This window comes from Hemicordylus capensis, chromosome 2 (genome assembly GCF_027244095.1).
Source record: "Hemicordylus capensis ecotype Gifberg chromosome 2, rHemCap1.1.pri, whole genome shotgun sequence".
In the NCBI taxonomy this organism is placed as follows: Eukaryota; Metazoa; Chordata; class Lepidosauria; order Squamata; family Cordylidae; genus Hemicordylus; species Hemicordylus capensis.
In genome coordinates, this window is record NC_069658.1 from 84,993,840 (window position 1) to 85,015,515 (window position 21,676).

Consider the following 21,676-nt stretch of genomic DNA (forward strand, 5'->3'; position numbering starts at 1 on the left):
CCCGCCTTCTGCAGTGAAGACGTAGCAGTCTGTGTTGGCTTCAAGCTAACAATTCTGAAATGGGGAAAAAATAACACAGCTGTAACATGGGGAGCAGGACAGTTCTGAGTACCCGTTGGGAGCTCTACAAAGACCCATAAGGCTACTAGTACCCCCTGATGTGGACCCCCTAATCTAGATGGAAAGTCCAGCACTGACTGCTGTTGAACTGTCAAAGAAATACCACCACAATTGTGTTGCATTGTTAGCCATCATAGTTTAATATTTTTAAACAATAAAAAAGGGTGTGCATCCCTAGTGATGCAGCTATCAACATGGTATTGGAGAACTTCATACAGTATCTGCTAAATTTAAACATGTTTGGCAGCTTAGCAAATATCATATGATTGCAGCATCCATGATTTCATTTGCAACAGTCATGTGTTTCCCACCCCCCTCTGCAAAAAGTCTCTCTCTCAGCATAGGAAACCACCAGGTTGGAATGGAGTTAAACCCACATGTAGTTCATGGCACCGGTGAAGGATTATCACAATTAGACGATTGTCTCCTTTGAGTTCCTTTTGACTGAATGCAGGCCCAGCAAGGACTGCTGGTTCGAAGGGATGCTGACGGACTTTGGGATGAGAAGTATAACTCTTTGATTGGTCCGACGCCATTCATTGTATAATCTACAGTGGTACCTAAATGATACCTGCAGAAAGAAAACATTTGAGACCAAGGGTGAAACACTTGGGAAACAAAATCAGATGTCCATCCCTTTATTTGTCACAGCGCTGCTTTTCTGCAGTGCCCAGCACTTCATGAGTGAGGCTTACATACTGTGCAAGGAGCCGCTGATCAGTGTTCTTTCTAACAGGGATTCCCCGATGCTGTTTGTTTATTATATTTGTACACCACCCCAAACTTATGTCTCTGGGAGGTTTACAACAACATAAACAAATTAAACCTTAAAACAATATAAACCACATGTCTAGTTAAAAAGCTTGGGTGAATAAATGTGTCTAGAGCAACTTTTTAAAAATTGAGAGAGATGGGGAGGCTTTTATTTCTGAAGGGAGTCTCAGGGAGGCAACAGAGAAGACCCATCCCTGTGTAGCCCACAGACTAAGACCCCACAATTATTGCTGAGATTAATGCAGAGGTGTCCAGCAACTCCTCTTACCTGGTTAGGCTGGATCAGTTTCAGTTTGTGCCTCCTGATGATGTGGATAGGCTACTTGGAATGGTGTGGCCCACCACCTGTTTTCTTGACCTGTTTTCTTTTCGTGACACCTGTTTTCTTTTCGTGACAGCCAACAACCTGGATGGCTTTAAGAGGGGTTTGGATGACTTCATGGAGGAAAGGTCCATCAATGGCTACTAGTCAGAGGGCTGTGGGCCAACTCCAGCCTCAAAGGCAGGATGCCTTTGAGTACTAGTTGCAGGGGAGTAATGGCAGGAGAGAGGGCATGCCCTCAACTCCTGTCTGTGGCTTCCAGCGGCATCTGGTGGGCCACTGTGTGAAACAGGATGCTGGACTAGATGGGCCTTGGGCCTGATCCAGCAGGGCTGTTCTTATGTTCTTATGACCCTTGTCTGACATGGCTTATACTATCTGGCAGGGGGGTTGTTGTAGAAGACCTGGTAGATATTATAAATCAAGGCTGCTCAACTTAGGCCCTCCTGCAGATGTTGGCCTACAGTTCCCATAATCCCTAGCTATTAGCCACTGTGGCTGGGGATTATGGGAGTTGTAGTAAAAAAAAAAACAGCTGGGGGGGCCTAAGTAGAGCAGGCCTGTAAATGCTTCTCTGAGGGAGGGCAGGAATCAGGATGCCTTCTCAGTACACCCTCCTTCCTTTCAAGCCCCAGACACCCAGAGTCTCTCCTCTCATGAGAGATTCTGAGACAGGGCTGATGTAATTAGTGCCCACAGGTGTAGATTATCTGGCAATCAGGAAGGAAGGCCACAACTGTAATGAAGGCAAGAGAGCAAGAGCTAAGCAGAGCCGATCTTCTGGCTGTCCAAGCCAGGAAAGAGAGGTGGGAGAGGAGAGCTAGTCTTCTGGTACCAAGCATGACTTGTCCCCTTAGCTAAACAGGGTCCACCCTGGTTGCATAAGAATGGGAGACTAGAAGTGTGAGCATGTAAGGTATTCCCCTCAGAGGATGGAGCCGCGCTGGGAAGAGCATCTAGGTTCAAAGTTCCCTCCCTGGCTTCTCCAAGATAGGGCTGTGGGAGATTCCTGCCTGCAACCCTAGAGAAGCCGCTGCCAGTCTGTATAGATAATACTGAGCTAGATGGACCAATGGTCTGACTCAGTATATGGCAGCTTCTTATGTAATAAATCTCCCAGTCCAAGTTGGGGAGACAAGCTGGCAATGGCCAAGCCTCTAACCTTACCCCCTCCAGTCTTCTCTGATGACAACTCCCATAATTCCCAGCCAAAGGCCATTGCAGCTGCAGATTATATGAGCTATGGTCAATAACATCCGGGAATCCCTGTTCCAGGGAACATTGCTGCTGATCCAAGAAAGGGGCATGCTCCTTGTGAGTCACTGGAGAGCATGCTGGTGCAGCTTAGGAAGGCGGGTCTGCTCTGTACCTATTAAACTTTGTGTGTTTGCAGTTGCAACAGTACTCTGATAATTCCCAACAGGAGCATTATCTCAGCTGCATTTATGCCTTGTTTAGTAGACATGTAGCAGGTCTCGCCTCTGCAAGCTGCGTGGGTATGCTTTACGGTGTCTTGCGAGGAGGATGTGCACCTCTCTCTTGGATCAGCAGCATCCTGTGCTGTATGGGAGCCAGTGTCTTTTCAATTTGATCACTGCCTGTTGACAATGAAACCATCCACCTATTACATAAAGTAAAGTGTGCCATCAAGTTGATTCCGACTCCTGGTGCCCACGGAACCCTGTGGTTTTCTTTGGTAGAATACAGGAGGGGTTTACCATTGCCTCCTCCTGCGCAGTGTGAGATGATGCCCTTCAACATCTTCCTACATTGCTGCTGCCCGATATAGTACCAGCGGCGATCCAAACCAGCAACTTTCTGCTTGTTAGTCAAGCATTTCCCTGCTGCGCCACTTAAGGTGACTGATCCACCTAGTACTACATTTTAAAACGTCGCAGCAGCACTGGGAGATGAACGCACAGAAAGGAGTGCTTGGGTTGTTTTGGTCACATGCATAGGGCAGCTAAGGAAATAATGTTCAAGGTTTAAAGATCTAGATAGAAGATCAGTTCATATTCCAGTCACAAATGTAGTGAGGGGACTGTGGATATATAACACACTTTATTCTAATTCCAATTCCTCATCCGCTAAATGGTTATGGTGCCCCTCTCCATAGACTGCAATAAGAATAAATGAGGTGCACATTATGAAGTGTTCTGAACAGTATTTGCTGATGAACTGCTTAACCTGAATGTGTGAATGACTTGCCTTTAGTCAGCTTATATATTTACATCCCATTGCTAATGAAAAGTTACCAACTATTTGACTCATGGCTGTGTTTTCTCCCTGCATTCAAATCCCTACTGAACTCCATGGGTACACCTTGAGCTAGGTTCACTAGCTCTTTAGTCTTGGTTTCTATTTTATAGGAGATCTGTGGCCTGCTTCACCAAGGTATTAAGAGCTGAGTGTAATATGAATGGCCAAACATGCTCCACAATTTCAGAGGCACTAATTGTGCACAAAATGCTTTTCAGTACTTCTCTCTTGCAGAATCTCTGTGGGAGAGGTTGCTAATATTGCAGTTTTACAAATGAAATGGAACTGAAAGCAAAAATTGACATTTGTGGATTGTGGCTTTAGCTTGTAAAAAATAAACTTCCTGTAAGGATAAAAGCTACCCTCTTAATGTAGGGATGTTGCTAGAAAGTGGCTAGAAAGTAGTGTATCCCTGCTGGTGCCAATGGGCCTTTCTTTCTAGGACAAATGGCTAAGGTTTCAGTCTGGATCGGGATGTGATGGGGTGAAAGGGTTAAAGCCACCCCCTTCCTATGGTTATGGGTTTAAAAAGATGAGCTGCACAATTGAACACACAGAACAATCTTGTCTGGTTTGACAATAGCCCACTTGCAATCAGGAAGCAGGGGATATTCCTTTGTCTCTCATATTGACACACATACTATCTATCTATCTACAGGTGAAACTCGAAAAATTAGAATATCGTGCAAAAGTTCATTAATTTCAGTAATGCAAATTAAAAAGGAAAACTGATATATGAGATAGATGCATTACATGCAAAGCGAGATAAGTCAAGCCTTAATTTGTTATAATTGTGATGATCATGGCGTACAGCTCATGAGAATCCCAAATCTACAATCCCAGAAAATTAGAATATTACATGAAACCAATAAAACAAGGATTGTAAATAGATCAATATTGGACCTCTGAAAAGTATAAGCATGCATATGTATTCAGTACTTGGTTTGGGCCCCTTTGGCAGCAATTACTGCCTCAATGCGGCGTGGCACTGCTGAGGTGTTATGGAAGACCAGGATGCTTCAATAGCGGCCTTCAGCTCTTCTGCATTGTTTGGTCTCGTGTCTCTCATCCTTCTCTTGGCAATGCCCCATAGATTCTCTATGGGGTTCAGGTCAGGCGAGTTTGCTGGCCAATCAAGCACAGTAATCCCATGGTCATTGAACCAGGTTTTGGTACTTTTGGCAGTGTGGGCAGGTGCCAAGTCCTGCTGGAAAATGAAGTCAGCATCCCCATACAGCTCGTCTGCGGAAGGAAGCATGAAGTGCTCCAAAATCTCCTGATAGACGGCTGCGTTGACCCTGGACTTAATGAAGCACAGTGGACCAACACCAGCAGATGCCATGGCTCCCCAAATCAACACAGACTGTGGAAACTTCACACTGGACTTCAAGCATCTTGCATTGTGTGCCTCTCTATTCTTCCTCCAGACTCTGGGTCCTTGGTTTCCAAATGAGATGCAAAAGTTGCTCTCATCAGAAAAGAGGACTTTGGACCACTGAGCAACAGACCAGTTCTTTTTTTCTTGAGCCCGGGTAAGACACTTCTGATGTTGTTTGTTGTTCAGGAGCGACTTGACAAGAGGAATACAACATTTGAAGCCCATGCCCAGGATCCGTCTGTGTGTGGTGGCTCTTGATGCACTAATTCCAGCCTCAGTCCACTCCTTGTGAAAGTCCCCAACACTTTTGAATGGCCTTTTCCTGACAATCCTCTCCAGGCTGCGGTCATCCCTGCTGCTTGTGCACCTTTTTCTTCCACACTTTTCCCTTCCACATAACTTTCTATTAATGTGCTTTGATACAGCACTTTGGGAACATCCAACTTCTTTTGCAATTACCTTTTGAGGCTTTCCCTCCTTATGGAGGGTGTCAATGATGGTTTTCTGCACAACTGTCAAGTCAGCAGTCTTTCCCATGATTTTGATTCCTAATGAACCAGACTGAGAGACCATTTAAAGGATCAGGAACCCTTTGCAGGTGTTATGGATTGATTAACTGATTGGAGTGGGACACCTGGAGCCTAGACTGTTGAACCTTTTCACAATATTCTAATTTTCTGGGATGGTGGATTTGGGGTTCTCATGAGCTGTACGCCATGATCATCACAATTATAACAAATTAAGGCTTGACATCTCGCTTTGCATGTAATGCGTCTATCTCATATATCAGTTTCCCCTTTTAATTTGCATTACTGAAATTAATGAACTTTTGCACGATATTCTAATTTTTCGAGTTTCACCTCTATCTATCTATCTATCTATCTATCTATCTATCTATCTATCTGAATGAATGAATGAATGAATGAATGAATGAATGAAAATATTTTAAGTGTCCTGAATGCATGAAGATGCACTTCTCAAAATGACAATGAGGCTTCAGTGGTCAGGCGGGCATCAGCTATCAGATGACCAGCTTTACCACCATAGTATTGGTGGTAAAGGTAGTGTGAGTTGGCCAAAAAACGTACATCACCACTGCGCCTGGCACACTATCTACAAAAGGAAGCAGCTGCTTGCATCATAGTGAAGCCTATAGGGGATGTTCCTATTGACTGGTGTGGAGGTTCAGAGAAGATATTGCTGCTGCATGAGTCTCTTGGCTAAGATAATCATGCAATGACAGCTCCTCCTTCTCTTAAAAGATCCCCGTGAGGAGCTGTTGCCAGCCAACAGCCCTCTGCTATCTGCCGGTGGGAGAGAATGCCATGGGGAACCCAGTCCAGCGCTTTGCCCTAGAGCCCTCAGCAACCTGGGGTTGGCACTGTCAGCATTCATTGCAAAACCTGGCATCCAATATTGGAAACCAAATGTGATTTATAAGCTGGATAAAACACCTAGTGATGCCTCTAGAAACTCTCCATATGTGTTCAAGTAAGGCTATTCCAGGAATAGTTGCATTGTTGAGCCAGGCTCCAACTGACTGTTTGTTTGTGTAAGACACTTTCACAGGATATCCTAGTTAAGCCTGACAGCTTGTTTACAAGAAGTTCTTGCCTTCAGGCAATTTCCGTGTGATGTCAGCTACTGAATTTCAGCAGACACCCAGGCACTGCATTTCTCCAGGAAGTTCTTCTGCAATTAGATGTGACGTTGTCGAGGTGTAAGGGAAATTGTTCACAAGTAAATTGGGAATCAGACGACTAACACAATTCATTTCTATACTCCATTAGATTGTGTTGAACTCATTTTGATGGGACATCTTGACATTTCAGGGAAGAGAGCTGGTCTTGTGGTAGCAAGCATGACTTGTCCCCTTAGCTAAGTAGGGTCTGCCCTGATTGCATATGAAAGGGAGACTAGAAGTGTGAGCCCTGTTAAGATATTCCCCTTTAGGGGATGGAGTTGCTCTGGGAAGAGCATCTAGGTTCCAAGTTCCCTCCCTGGCTTCTCCAAGATAGACCGAGAGAGATTCTTGCCTGCAACCTTGCAGAAGCCACTGTCAGTCTGTGTAGACAATACTGAGCAAGATGGACCTACAGGTGAAACTCGGAAAATTAGAATATCGTGCAAAAGTCCATTAATTTCAGTAATGCAAATTAAAAGGTGAAACTGATATATGAGACAGACGCATTACATGCAAAGCGAGATAAGTCAAGCCTTAATTTGTTATAATTGTGATGATCATGGCGTACAGCTCATGAAAACCCCAAATCCACAATCTCGGAAAATTAGAATATTACATGGAACCAAGAAGACAAGGATTGAAGAATAGAACAATATCGGACCTCTGAAAAGTATAAGCATGCATATGTATTCAGTACTTGGTTTGGGCCCCTTTTGCAGCAATTACTGCCTCAATGCGGCGTGGCATGGATGCTATCAGCCTGTGGCACTGATGAGCTATTATGGAAGACCAGGATGCTTCATTAGCGGCCTTCAGCAATTCTGCATTGTTTGGTCTCATGCCTCTCATCCTTCTCTTGGCAATGCCCCATAGATTCTCTATGGGGTCAGGTCAGGCGAGTTTGCTGGCCAATCAAGCACAGTACACTGTATACTTTTCAGAGGTCCGATATTGTTCTATTCTTCAATCCTTGTCTTCTTGGTTCCATGTAATATTCTAATTTTCAGAGATTGTGGATTTGGGATTTTCATGAGCTGTATGCCATGATCATCACAATTATAACAAATTAAGGCTTGACTTATCTCGCTTTGCATGTAATGCGTCTGTCTCATATATCAGTTTCACCTTTTAATTTGCATTACTGAAATTAATGGACTTTTGCACGATATTCTAATTTTCCGAGTTTCACCTGTATGGTCTGATTCTGAAACAGTATATGGCAGCTTCCTATGTGATATATTCCTTAAGACAGGGATAAAAAATTCTGTGCAGCCCTGCTGACACCAAGAGTGGAGACTGTATGGGCCCTTCAATTCTTGTTCTTTTAAAAAAAGATCAGAATCTTGGGACACTTCCTGTCCAGAACAGAGACATGGCTTGTGTGTTGATCACAGAAACAATGATTAGATTCATTCCAAAGGATAAGCAGCAGTCTCTGTAGGAGACTGGCTCTTCTTTAAGGATGTAGAAAATAGCTTATTTACAAATCTGAGTCTCTGTTCTAAATATAGTTACTTGCACTAAACTCTAAGTTAATTGAGATACTGTAGTGTATTGCTCACGTAGATGGCAGGTTTTGATGTATGCAAGAATTAATATGTATAAGAGGCAATGTGACATTTGATTATTATTATTTTTCGTAGTAATTACTACATCTGTAATCTGGTCTATACAAATGGTTAATTTCCTCTAAAGTAATAATGGGGCCCTGCCATGACAGAAGTATTCTATTTTAAGTCATAAGAACATAAGAAAATAAGAAAAGCCCAGCAGGATCAGGCCCAAGGCCCATCTAGTCCAGCATCCTGTTTCTCACAGTGGCCCACCAGATGCTGCTGGAAGCCACAGGCAGGAGTTGAGGGCATGCCCTCTCTCCTGCCATTACTTCCCTGCAACTGGTTCTCAGAGCCATCCTGCCTTTTGAGACTGGAGGTGGCCCACAGCCCTCCGACTAATAGCTATTGATGGACCTCTCCTCCATGAAGTTATCCAAACCCCTCTTAAAGCCATCCAGGTTGTTGGCTGTCAACACATCCTGTGGCAGAGATTCACAAGTGGATCACACATTGTGTGAAAAAGTACTTCCGTTTGTTGGTCCTGGACCTCCTGGCAATCAATTTCATGGAGTGACCCCTGGTTCTAGTGTTGTGTGAGAGGGGAAAAAATTTCTCTCTCTCCAAATTCTCCAAACCGTGCATGATTTTATAGACCTCTACCAGGTCTCCCCGCAGTTGTCTTTTTTCTAAGCTAAAAAGCCCCAGGTGTTGTAGTCTTGCCTCATAAGAAAGGTGCTCTAGCCCCCTGATCATCTTGGTTGCCCTCTTCTGCACCTTTTCCAGTTCAACAATGTCCTTTTAAAGATGTGGTGACCAGAATTGTATGCAGTACTCCAAGTGTGGTCACACCATAGTTTTGTATAAGGGCATGATAATATTAGCAGTTTTATTTTCAATCCCCTTTCTAATGATCCCTAGCATAGCATTGGCCTTTTTCACAGCTGCCACACATTGAGTCGACACTTTCACCGAGCTGTCCACCATGACCCCAAGATCCCTCTCCTGGTCAGTCACTGACAGCTTGGATCCCATCAGCATATACTTGAAGTTGGGGTTTTTCATCCCAATGTGCATCACTTTACACTTGCTAACATTGAACTGCATTTGCCATTTTGTCGCCCACTCCCCCAGTTTGGAGAGATCCTTTTGGAGCTGCTCACAATCCGTTTTGGATTTCACTACCCGGAAGAGTTTGGTATCATCTGCAAATTTGGCCATCTCGCTTCTTACCCCTGCTTCTAGATCATTTATGAATAAATTAAAAAGCACCATTCCCAGTACAGATCCCTGGGGGACCCCACTTCTTCCTTCCCTCCATTGTGAAAACTCTCCATTTATACCTACCCTCTGTTTCCTGTCTTTCAGCCAGATAGCAATCCACACATGTACCTGTCCCCTTATCCCATGACTGCTAAGTTTCCTCAGGAGTCTTTGATGAGGAACTTTGTCAAAAGCTTTTTGGAAGTCCAGGTACACGATGTCAACTGGATCACCTTGATCTATACACTCGTTGACACCCTCAAAGAAGTCCAAAAGTTTGGTGAGGCAAGATTTACCTTTGCAGAAGCCATGCTGGCTCACTCCCAGCAGGGCCTGTTCTTCTAGGTGCTTTACAATTTTATCCTTGAGGATGCTTTCCATCAATTTGCCTGGAACGGACGTTAGGCTAACTGGCCTGTAATTTCCTGGATCGCCCCTGGGTCCCTTTTTGAAAATCAATGTTATATTTGCTACTCTCCAGTCCTCTGGTACAGAGCCCGATTTCAGGGATAAGTTGAAAATTTTAGCAAGGAGGTCGGCAATTTCACGTTTGAGTTCTTTGAGGACTCTTGGATGGATGCCATCCAAGTCTGCCTGTGAATATCTCACAAAGTTATTCTACAAACATAAAAACTAACTTGGTGGTGTTCAACCAGCACATGTGCCACTTAAGGTGGTTTTTATCTCTTTTAGGCCAGCTGATATATTTTGGACACTAAGCGCCTAAGGTAGACTTAATTGCCACTTAAACTTTGGCTTTAGTCAGAGTTTAATACTTGCAATTATTTTGAGTGAGTGAGTGTATGAGAGCGAGAGGATTGCAATGCTACATGGAATTTATTTAACCTGCACTCCATCCTACCCTTCTAGAACAGTTCTTTGTAGGCTGAAAATGGACTGTGTACAATTGAATGGCTTGACCAAATTGCAACTAGGCTCAGAGGCTATAAATAAATCATCATTGAATAGGATGAGCTTTTGCCTGAGCAAGTAAGCAGTTAGTATGGGACACAATGATTTCTGTGCCAGTGCCGTGCTGTGTCATGTGCCATTGCCCATGGCTCTGATGATCTGGAGCCACTGCATTGTGACTATCGCTTTGAGCCAGCAACAGCCACCAGTATTCACTACAGTACAGTGCATTTTAGCCAATATGGGGCCACCAATGTTAGCCTGGTAATATTTCAGTTGACAGGCATAACAGAATTGCTTCTTTTACTGAATGACGGATACCCATGCTGTTAATTAGAGCAAGTCATTCTGTTTTACTGTACCTTGTACAAAACATTGAGCATAAAGACTTGCATGTGAATGCAAGGGTCATTTCACATAGGAGCCAGCTGGGGGTTAATGGCGGAGCCAGAGCAGGGCTCTGAATACAGGAGGGACATAGACTTCAGACAACTCCAAGGGACACATGGAGGGAAAGAGGTTAGGAACATGGATAGCACCAATCTAGAGACCTGGATGCAACAAGGAAATGTGGATCTTCCTCCAATGGATGATTGGAGCTGCCTGCCTGTCATACTATGCCTGCTCAGCAGCCCTGCCCCCTGTGGCAATCTGCTATACAGGAGAACCTCGATATTCGTGGGGCTTCAATTCCGGGCTGAAGCCATGGCTATGGAAACTGCAAATATCGAGTCATTGGGGCTATGGGATCCAGAGGTGTTCTTACCCCTGGACTTCAGGGCCCAAGTCCAGGGCTTCCACATCCCCTGGGCCCCCCCAAATCCTCCTTAGTTTGTCCTGGGTGGTAGTGTAGTTTGTGCCCTCAAGAACCTACATGTTAAAAAATTATGCTTAACTTGCAGCGGGGCGGGGGGGGCACTCCAAAGGTCTTTAGGTCCTGGCTCTAAAATTACCGAGGTGCTCCTCTGATGAGATTGTGGGGGCTAGGTTCCTGGTTGGCCAAAAATCAGTCGAATTTCACTGGGGGGGGGGAGCTTCTTACCGAGTCTTCTTACTGACAACCCCTGTGATTGGTTGAAAATTGAAGTTCCCCCCCTTTTTTTTTTACAAAGATGGGAGCCATTTTGTGGTTCCGTCAAAGAAAATGGCAGATGGAAATGACCTCCATGTTAATTTCCAGCCACCTCCGACCCGCGCATATGCAAGGCCGGGCGCATATGATGCCTGGGGAACAGCCGATGGGAGCTGGGCAGTGTCCCATTCAGCAAAAGCCATCCTTTAAAGTGCAAGGGTGCAAAGGATTCAGATAAAACAGAAGGGGACAGAGCAGTACCGCATAAAGAGCAGATGGGAGACTGTGCCAGCTGGTCAAAGTGTCAAAAGATAGATAGCGTACATCAGGTGAGAGATTCAGGGTATAGGTGCATATATGCCAATGCCAGAAGCCTCCGAGCCAAAATAGGTGAGCTGGAGTGCTTGGTGGCTAACGCAGAAATAGATAGAGTGGGCATAACAGAAACATGGTGGAACAGTGAGAAACAGTGGGACACTGTTATCCCTGGGTATAAACTCTATAGAAAGGACAGGGAGGGGCGCCTTGGAGGTGTAGTAGCACTGTATGTTAAAGAAGGGATAGAATCTAACAAGCTAGAAAACCTAGGTGGACTGGAGTCCTCCACAGAAACCCTGTGGGTGACAGTACAAGGTCTTAAAGGGAACGTGCTACTGGGGACGTGCTATTGCCCTCCTGATCAAAACATTGACAGTGACTGGGAGTTGCAGCAGGAAATCAGGGAGGCTTCAAGGAGAGGCAGGGCTGTAATCATGGGTGACTTCAATTACCCACATATAGACTGGGTAAAATCACAGTCAGGTCATGACAAAGAGGTCAAATTTCTAGATACGCTAAATGGCTGTGCCCTAGAACAGTTGGTCTTGGAACTGACCAGAGAGAAGGCAACCTTGGACTTAATTCTGAGTGGCACCTAGGACCTGGTGCGTGATGTCAGTGTCATTGACCCTTTAGGGAACAGTGACCATAGTGCCATCAAATTCAGCATACATGTGGGGAGAGAATCACCAAGGAAGTCTAACACAGACATTTTGAATTTCAGAAGAGGAAACTTCCCCCAAATGAGGAGTATGGTGAAAAGGAAGCTGAAAGTGAAAATCAGGAGAGTCACTTCGCTCCAGAGTGCATGGAGTTTACTCAAAACCACAGTACTAGAAGCCCAGTTAGATGACCTGTTCCGGGCCTATCCTCCATGTTGGTGGCCACTTTGAAGGCTGCCACGCATGCCCAATTGGCTTCTGCGTGGCCAGGTCCTGACCCAGGCCACACAGAGGCTCATTGGGCATGTGCTGCAGTCTCTAAAATGGCCACTGTCACAGAGGACAGGACCAGAATGGGCCGAAAACAACCCAAACTGGCCATATTTGTGACAAACTTTGGGAGGGAGAACCTCTGGAGACTCCCCCCGGTGGCTGTGGAGAAGCCCCCAAAGCGGGAGGTGATGAATTTTCAGAATATGAGTGAATGAGTGTGTGTGTATGTAAAAATCAAACCCCCTAACCCGAACCAGGGGTTATTCGGGGGTGCACACAACCTCGGACTTGAACCGAACCGGGCAAACCGGTTCCGTGCACATCACTAGTCTACCGGGCTTTTGGAGCCCTGAACAAGCCCTACCCTAGGTCTTCTTTTTGTAGCAGGAAATATGAGACTTCCTAGCAAAGGCAGGTATTGTCTCAGTATCAAGGTCTACTTCTGTGTTCTCTTGCTTCTGATGACTACTTGGTTTGACCCTTGGTGTGCTCCTGCTCTTGACCCCTGGCTTTTGTCTTGATCTTCTTGGTTCCTGCCTGCCTGCCTGGTGTGAACTCTGGTTAGTTCCTTACTCTCCCAGTCCTGGCTTTGGATTTGCACCCCTAGTGACTGCTGCCCATGGCTCAGCTTCCTGATACTGCCAGCTTATATGGCCGAACAGGTAGAGTTGATTGGCCCTGCCCCATCACTGGAGAAGGCTCTGAAGTTCAAAGGAATGTTGCTTGGTGTTGTAAGCCCTGGCTCTTCAGGCATTGAAGGACTTCTACTTGAACTTGTGGGTCCTTGAGGGATTCTTCAGAGTCGGAGGGTAAAGGCAGGGTCATATCCTCTGGTTGTGGTTCTGATCTCTCCAATTCATCTAGTGTGGGGAGTCCCAGTGGTTTAGGTCACTTGCAGTCTGGGTCATAGGGTCTTCCCACCCTGTCTCATCCCCTGAACACCTGGTATCATTCCAAGAAATTGGGTGTGGGGGGTGGTTCAAGATCCAAGGTCATGACAACCCTAAGTGTAAAGTTTTAGGCCCCACTCAGCAGAGGGAGGGATCTTTGCAGACCCTTTTCATGGACGGCTCTCATAGGCTGCAGGACGTATTAAAGTATATATGTGCAGTGGCAAACACACACAAGCCTGAGGCTTGCTCCAGCTCCCTACCATGTATGCGATGGCCTTAAATCATGCTGTTTTTCAGTGGCACCTGCTTCCAGTAAATACGCTTGGAACCACAATGAACAATTCTATGCTATATATACACTGCTCTCTGTTATATTACCAGTTTTGTGTTCTAACATTTATGTATGTTCCCTATTAAACTGAGCCCCTGCTGTTACACAATGACAATTTGAAACCCCTTTGTCTCTTGAGCTGGAGAGCACATTGCCTCATTAATTTAGCCCCCTCCTGCTGGACTTAATAATAGAACAGGAATGGAACCAGATCTCCCACATGGCGGCAAATATGATATATAGACTACCGAGCAATTGATACTAAATTTTCGGTATGCTGATTTATCAAAAGTTCATATTGGCACATCACCACAGTATTCAAATAGAAAACACTGCATGTGTATTTGTGTGTGAGAGAGAGTGAGTGTATCTATCTACAATCTCACAGTTTGATTCTTATGCCTACATATACCACTTTTAAAATTTCACAGTAACTTTTAAGATAAAAATTATCCACAGGAGGATTCACACCAGTAAATAAATGTTAGTATTTGCAATTCAAAATGCAATTCAAAATGCATATTCACCTGAACAGCAATTAAGAAGTAATAAAGTATATTTGTTGTGTAAAGAGGGATACTTTTCAGAAGTATAATCAGGGGATTACTTTTCACAAAAGAACTCCTCTTATATCACACCTAATCTTTAATAATAATTTGGGTGATATAATTAATATAAAAATAGGAAGCATTTTGGGCCATGAGAATGTCTCAGCTGTAGTATATAAAATCAATAAGTTGATATTTAAAACTAGTAGAGTATGGCAAAGTAGCAGAAGTTTCTGGAAGAGATGAACAGTCCATAAGGAATTAAACAAGAGAAGTGTGAACATGCTCTGTCTCTGCTGTTCATCTAGATAGAGTAAACCACAGCCCATTGGTGCCAGGCCTTCGGTGTGGGACTGAGGTCTGAGGGGAAGATATGTTCAAGGTCTTTTAGGGTTTGGGGTTTTTTGGGGTGGTGGTGGTGGTTTGTGCCAGGCTGCTTACAGGGATGTGTCTGGGATCTCTTGTTAAGGATGGAGCAGGGGGAACATTCGATGAGATTGGGGCGGATATTTCAGTAGTGGTGGAGAATAGAGGATTGGGCATTGGCAGGCCAGCATGCCGTTACAGGAGAAGGGAGTCAAGTAATTTAATTACTGTTTTCCTTCCAGCTGCCCAGTTCCTAGGCCCTGAGTAGTTCCAACTCCCCACTGAATCCAACTATGCTCCTTTATAATGGCAGGTGGGTTCAAAATCAGATTGAAATCATCCATGATTTGGTCGTGGATGAAGGAGCCGACCTGGCTTGTATAACTGAGACCTAGTTGGGGGAGGCTAGTGGTTCTGTGTGGGCCCAACATTTCCCCCCAGGGTACTCTGTTGCTGCGCAGATTAGGCGAAGTGTGCATGGGGTGGTATGGAGTGACTGTGGCCCATAAGAATAACATCTCCCTTACTAGGATCCCTGTGAAAGAATGGACTTATATTGAGTGTGTGTACCTCAGGTTGAGGACTCGGGATAGGTTGGGGATTCTATTGGTGTACCGTCCACCCTGCTGCCTAACAGACTCCCTAACTGAGCTGGCGGAGCTGGTCACTGAGTTGGTATTGGAGTCACCCAGGCTTTTGGTGCTGGGTGATTTCAACATCTACTTTGGGACTGGCTTGTCTGGTGCTGCTCAGGAGTTCATAGCAGCCATGACAACTATGGGCCTACCCCAATTAGTCCTAGGACCTACGTATGTTGCTAGTCACATGCTGGGTTTGGTCTTTTGCTCAGATCACAGGTGGGGTCTCTTGTAGTTTCCCAAATGTCAAGGAAGGACCACTTCCTGGTTAAGTTGGTCTCACAGTCAAGTATGACCCTTGCAGGAGTGGTGGACCTATTATAATCTTATTATTTCTCTGTGTAAACTGCCCTGAGCCATTTATGGAAGGGCGGTATAGAAATCGAATGAATGAATGAATGAATGAATGAATGAATGATGGCCCACCAAAGAAGGCTGTTGAATCCAGTAGGATTCCAAAGGGCCTTGGCGGGTTTTGAAGTTGGTTCTGCCAGCGATTCTATAGGTGCCCTGGCAGATAACTGGAACAGGGAACTTACCAGGACAGTAGACATGACAGTAGACAGTAGAGCATCCTCTCTGACCTGCTTCAAAATCAGTTCCATGATATATGGAAGAGCTACAGGAGCTGAAGCGGCAAGGTAGAGGACTGGAATGCAAATGGAGAACTCACCTTGAATTTGATAAGACACAGCATAGAGCCTATTTGACGGCCAGTGCTGTGGCAATATCTGCAGCAAAGAAGTGATTTTATTCTGTGCGTATTGAGTCTGCAAGTTCTCATCCAGCAGAGCTGTTCCAGATTGTTAGGGATAACCCAAGCCCCTTCTGTTTCAAATCTGTTTCTGGAAACAATGCCTCAATGTGATACACTCAGGGGCGTAGCAAGGTTGGAGTGGGCCCAGAGACAAGATTTTAAAATGGGCCCCTCCCCTCACTGAAGCTCAGCTCATGAAGTAAAGAAATCTTAAATGAGGCTGAATAGTGGTAACAAAAAGCAGAGTAAAATTTGATCAGAGTATATGTGTGTGTGTGTGTGTGTGTGTGTGTGTGTGTGTGTGTGTGTGTGTGTGCCACAATAGAACATCACCCTAAATTATTTTTTTAAAGGTTTTGTAAATTGTGGATGATGCAAGTCATTTAATGGTACTAGAGAAAGGTAGCTCCAGGTCTTAAAACTCACATCAGTTTCAGAGGATAAATACAACTGAAGGAAGCCTGGACGGGTGCGTGGCTGGGGGAGTCAGTCATGTGACTTGCCTCTGGGGGCCCCCCAAGGCAGTGGGCCCCCAGACAACTGTCTCCCCTCGCCCTATGATAGTTATGCCCCTGGATACACTCAATGAGTGCTTTGCAAATAAAATATCTCACATTCAGGTTGATCTGGACTCCAATATTTTGCATGCCCACTTAGGGAGGTGGGCCTGCAATTCCTCTTGCAAGATTAGATTGGATCAGTTTCAGTTTGTGACTCCTGAGGATGTGGACAAGCTGCTTGGAGTGGTACAGCCTACCACTTGTTCTTTGGATCATTGCCCAACATGGCTGATTTCATCTTGCATGGAGGTTGTTTGAGCTGGCCTAGTTGATATCATTAATACCTCACTGAGGGAGGACAGAATGTTACCTTGTTTGAAGGAGGCAATGGTTAGACCCCTTCTTAAGAAGCCCACTCTGGATCCCCTGGTGATGGATAATTATAGGCCAATCTCCAGCCTCTCATGGCTGGGTAAGATGATTGAGAAAGTGGTGGCTGACCAGCTCCAAGCAGTCTTGGAGGAAACCAATCATCTATACCTATTTCAAACTGGCTTTAGGGTGGGTTATGGGGTTGAGATGACCTTGGCTGGCCTGGAAGATGATCTTCTCCAGGGAATTGACAGAAAGAGTGTGACTCTGCTGGTTCTTTAGGATCTCTCACCGGCTTTTGATACCATTTACCATGGTATCCTTCTGGTTTGCCTGAGGGATTTGGGGATAGGAGGCACTGATTTACAGTGGTTCTGCTCCTATGTCTCAGATAGATTTCAGATGGTGGCACTTGGTAACAGCTGCTCTTCAAAATGGGAGCTGCTATATGGAGTTCCTCAGGGCTCCATTCTGTAACTAATGTTTTTTAACATGTGCGTGAAACCGCTGGGTGAGATCATCAGTGGATTTGGTTCTGGGTTTTATCAATATGGTGACAACACGCAAATCTATTTCTTCTTGTCATCAATATCAGGAAGTGGCATTAGCCCCTTAAAAGCCTGCCTACAGGAAGTGATGGGCTGGATGAGGGATGGGATAAAACTTCCTGTTCCGGTTACACTCCCCCAGAAAGAACAGGTTCGTAGCTTTGGAGTGCTCTTGGACCCAGGTCTCACCCTGCTACCTCAAATTGAGGCTGTGGCCAGGAATGCTTTTAACCAGCTGCAATTGATTCAACAACTCTGCCTGTTCCTTGAGGAGAATGACCTGAAAACAGTGGTGCACCAGCTGGTAACTTCTAGGTTGGACTACTGCAGGGTGCTCTATGTAGGGCTTCCTTTGTATGTAGTTTAGAAACTTCAGTAAGTTCAAAATGCGGCAGCCAGATTGGTCTCTGGTGGCAGCCCGGGATCAGGATTTCTCAGTTGTCACCCCTAGGTTGTGGAACATGTGCCCCATAGATATATGAGGATTATCTTCCTTGGAGGCCTTGAGAAGAGCCTTAAAGAATCATCTTTATAGCCTGGCTTTTAATGATATCTAGTTTTAATTTTAATTTTAATCTGGTTTAACTTTTTAAAAATTTTAATTGTTTTATTATGTTTTTTTAATTTTATTATAAAAACATATTGAACTAATATACAATAATAGACATAATGGCAGATTGTGTAAATGTAAGTATGTGCTTAGTTTTTTACACAGCAGACAGCCCTGATCTAAGTCCAGCAGTGCTTGTTGCACACAACAGCTGGCCCTGTATGCATGTTCCCATCTGCATCAATGGATGCACCCAGCAACTTAAATTGAGCTGAGAAGTTATGATGAGAATGTGCATTCGCATCAACTGAACTGGGGCTCTTCTTCCTTTTGGACTGTGCTAAGTACTAGGGTTGTATGAAGCAGCTCTGCTTTGATTTGGGGGCCACCTTGATGCTAAAGAGGCACTTAAAGCGGCCCAAGGCAGCTGTTTCAAAAAATCAACCTCGAAACACCTGAAATATTTCGAGTGTTTCAAGTGCCATTTTGAAGCCTATTTTTCCAGGGAGAGTTGGTCTACCAATTGGGGTTGGCAGGTAGAACAATCCTCCAAGGTGGACCAATGTGCTGGGGTGGAGGGCTGGTCTACCTGTTGACCCCAATCTGTAGACCAGCTCTCCCTGGAAAAACAGACCTGGGGAGAACTATTCTACCAATTTTTCTGGGGAGAGCTATTCTACCAATTTTTCTGGGGAGAGCTATTCTACCAATTGAGATCAACAGGTAGACCAATCCTCTGAGGTGTGAGGTGGGTAGACCAGGCTTCTGCCCTAGACTTAGAGCATCGGCCCTCCTTGGAGGACTGAACTACTTGCCAACCCCAATTGATAGATCAGTTCTCCATGGGAAAACAAACCTCAAAATGGCGCTTGAAGCACTCGAAATGGGGCTGTTTCATTTCAAGCTCAAAATAGGCCTTTATTTTAAGAGCGCCGCCCCCCCCGCCCAGCTTGAAACACTCAAAATGGCCCGATTCGATTTTGAATAGATTTGCACATCTCTTAACTGTGAGCCAATCCAGACATGTAGGCAGGCCTTTGGTGGAGTATTCGTGAGATTGAAGCACCTTCAGAATACACATAGGGAAGTACTGGTTGAAATGGTAGAAGTCTTCTCTTAATTACCCACATGTGGGAACTAGGCAAACAAGTGGTGTCTCAGGAGTAGTGTATAGAGAATGCAGGGATAAACCTTGATCAATACATATGAGAGACAGGCACAAAGGAAAAACAATGCCACTTAAAGTGTGTATTTTTGAGAAAGAACGTTGCACACTTAAAAGAAAAAACAGAGAAGCATTGTACATTGGTAAACTGAAACCTGGGGTTAATGTTAAAGAAGAACTTAGAGAAATTCTGAGATACATTGGCCTCTAAGGTGATTGGCTGGGAGAGTTTCAGCTTTGTTATATAGGAATGTTCTTTGTTATATAGGAATGTTATATTTGTTATGTTCTTTGTTATATAGGAATATAGGCCAGTTCAAACACTGTTAAACATTTAGCATTCGAAATGACGTCTTTATGTCGAAACGTTTGCTTTTAACAGAAGCCTGTTGGATTACCCCTCCTCTTGTATGCAATAAACAAGGTCTACAAAGAAGAACTGTTTTGAGTTGTCATCATGCGTATTTCATCACCATTATACCAGTTGATCCAAGGCTTGGATTTTGCCAGTGAGTCTCCTCCATTCAGACGGGGAGATTGATTGCTGCCTCCCACCCCTCCTGCCTGGCCAGAGGACCAGCTTTGCTCTGCTCTTGCTCGGCTGCCTTTGTTGGAGCTGTGGCCTTCCTTTTCTGATTGCCTGATTAACTGCACCTGTGGGCATTAATCACCATTAGCCGAGTCTCTTGTGAGTGGGGTGACTTTGGGTTTCTAGGGCTTATAAGGAAGAAGGTGCACCAGAGGTGCAGTTGGTAGTGTGGCTGGTAGTGGTGCTAGGCAGTCAACCTGTAGGCTGCCGCTGAAGCCAGCCACCAAAGGGGGTTGGCCTTTGGTGCCCGGCCTTCATTGTAGGACTGAGGGCCAGGGCAGAGTATATTCTTTTATGGCTGAAGCTCTTGTTTAAATAGCTTCTGTTGTCTGAGTCTTGAGTGAGATTAGTCTACAATATGTCTAGGCTGTCTCTCCAGGGGAGACAGGGGGGATGTCCATTGATTATGGGGTGGCTATTCCAGTGGTGGTGATGGGGAACAGAAGAAGTAACATTGGCAGGTCAGCAGGCTGTTACATAGAAAGGGAAATCAGAAATCTAATCCCTTCCAGTTGTCCTGTCAGCTCTTTCATCTTCGGGAGCAATGCCAACTATCCACAGAGCTTCTGTGGATCAAAAATAATCCATGATCTGATTATGAATGAAGGGGCTGACCTGGTCTCACAGAGACTTGGTTGGAGAAGGCTGGTGGCCCAGTCTGGTCCCAGCTTATCCCTCCAGGGTACTCTGTTGAGGAGCAGGTGAGAGGATGTGGGTAGGGAAATGGAGTGGCTGTGGTCTATAAAAACATTATCTCCCTTATCAGGATCCCTGTCAAAGTGTCTAATGAAATCGAATGTGTGTACTAAAGTCTGGGGACCAGAGATAGACTGGGACTTTTGTTGTACCAATCATCCCACTGCCCAGTGGATCACCCCGCTGCCCTGAACTGACAGATTTGGTCTTGGGCTGGCTTATGGTGGTGTGGGACTTCAGTGTACACTTCAAGACCAATTTGTCCGGGGCAGCTCAGGAGTTCATGGCGGCCATGACATCTATCTATCTATCTATCTATCTATCTATCTATCTATCTATCTATCAATCATATGTTTATACCGCCTGATATATACATCTCTAGGTGGTGTTCAAAATTTTAAAAAACAAAGATTATAATACACAAGACACAATAAAAAGCATTAAACAGTTATTAAAACAAATTATTAACATTAATTCTAATTAAAAGCTTGCGAGAACAGGAGAGTCTTGAGGGTCTTCCTGAAAACAAACAGAGAAGGAGATGCTCTTATCTGAGCAGGGAGCATATGCCAAAGCCCCTGGGGCAGCCACAGAGAAAGCCCGGTCCTGAGTCACCACCAAATGAGGCAGTGGCAACTGTAACCAGACCTCTCCTGAAGGTCATAACAGGTGGCAGAGTTCTTGACAAAGGAGGCACTCTCTTAAATAGCCTGGACCCAAGCCATTAAGAGCTTTATAGGTAATAACCAGCACTTTGTATTCCACTCAGAAACATATTGGCAGCCAATGCAGTTCTTTCAAAACTGGTGTTATATGGTCCCCTTGTGTACCAACTATGGGCCTATCCCAAGCGGTCTTGGGACCGACACGTGTTACTGGACACACACGTGATCTGGTCTTTCACTCTGATCAGGGTGGTGTTCCATGGGTTGGGACTCCTGTGATTTCCCCATTTTCAAGGTAGACAACTGGCAAGGTAGACAACTGGAGCGCAAGTAGAGAAAGAGTCAACTCAAATCTGACAGATTAAAACATAGAGTGCATTTGAAGACCTATGTTTAGGCAATACGTGAGGCAAAGATATGATTCTTTTCTGCCCGTATTGTATCTGCATGCTCATGTCCAGCAGGATT

General features: G+C 44.9%; 1 protein-coding gene across 6 annotated transcripts in view; it reads right to left on the bottom strand.

Annotated features, from left to right (window-relative positions):
• Positions 1 to 237: 237 nt before the first annotated feature.
• The window catches only part of MARCHF3 (membrane associated ring-CH-type finger 3), a 219,965-nt gene continuing 198,526 nt past the window's right edge, over positions 238 to 21,676 (bottom strand). For 5 of the 6 annotated variants that reach the window (XM_053292234.1, XM_053292237.1, XM_053292235.1 and 2 more), the window contains 2 exons: positions 19,732 to 19,912; positions 559 to 691 (listed from right to left, as the gene is read on the bottom strand). In XM_053292234.1, coding sequence (XP_053148209.1) covers positions 681 to 691; positions 19,732 to 19,912 — 192 coding nt within the window. In that variant the 3' untranslated portion in view covers positions 559 to 680. Of the gene's footprint in view, positions 692 to 19,731; positions 19,913 to 21,676 lie in introns of all 6 variants that reach the window. The other variant, XM_053292239.1, reaches the window with a different exon arrangement.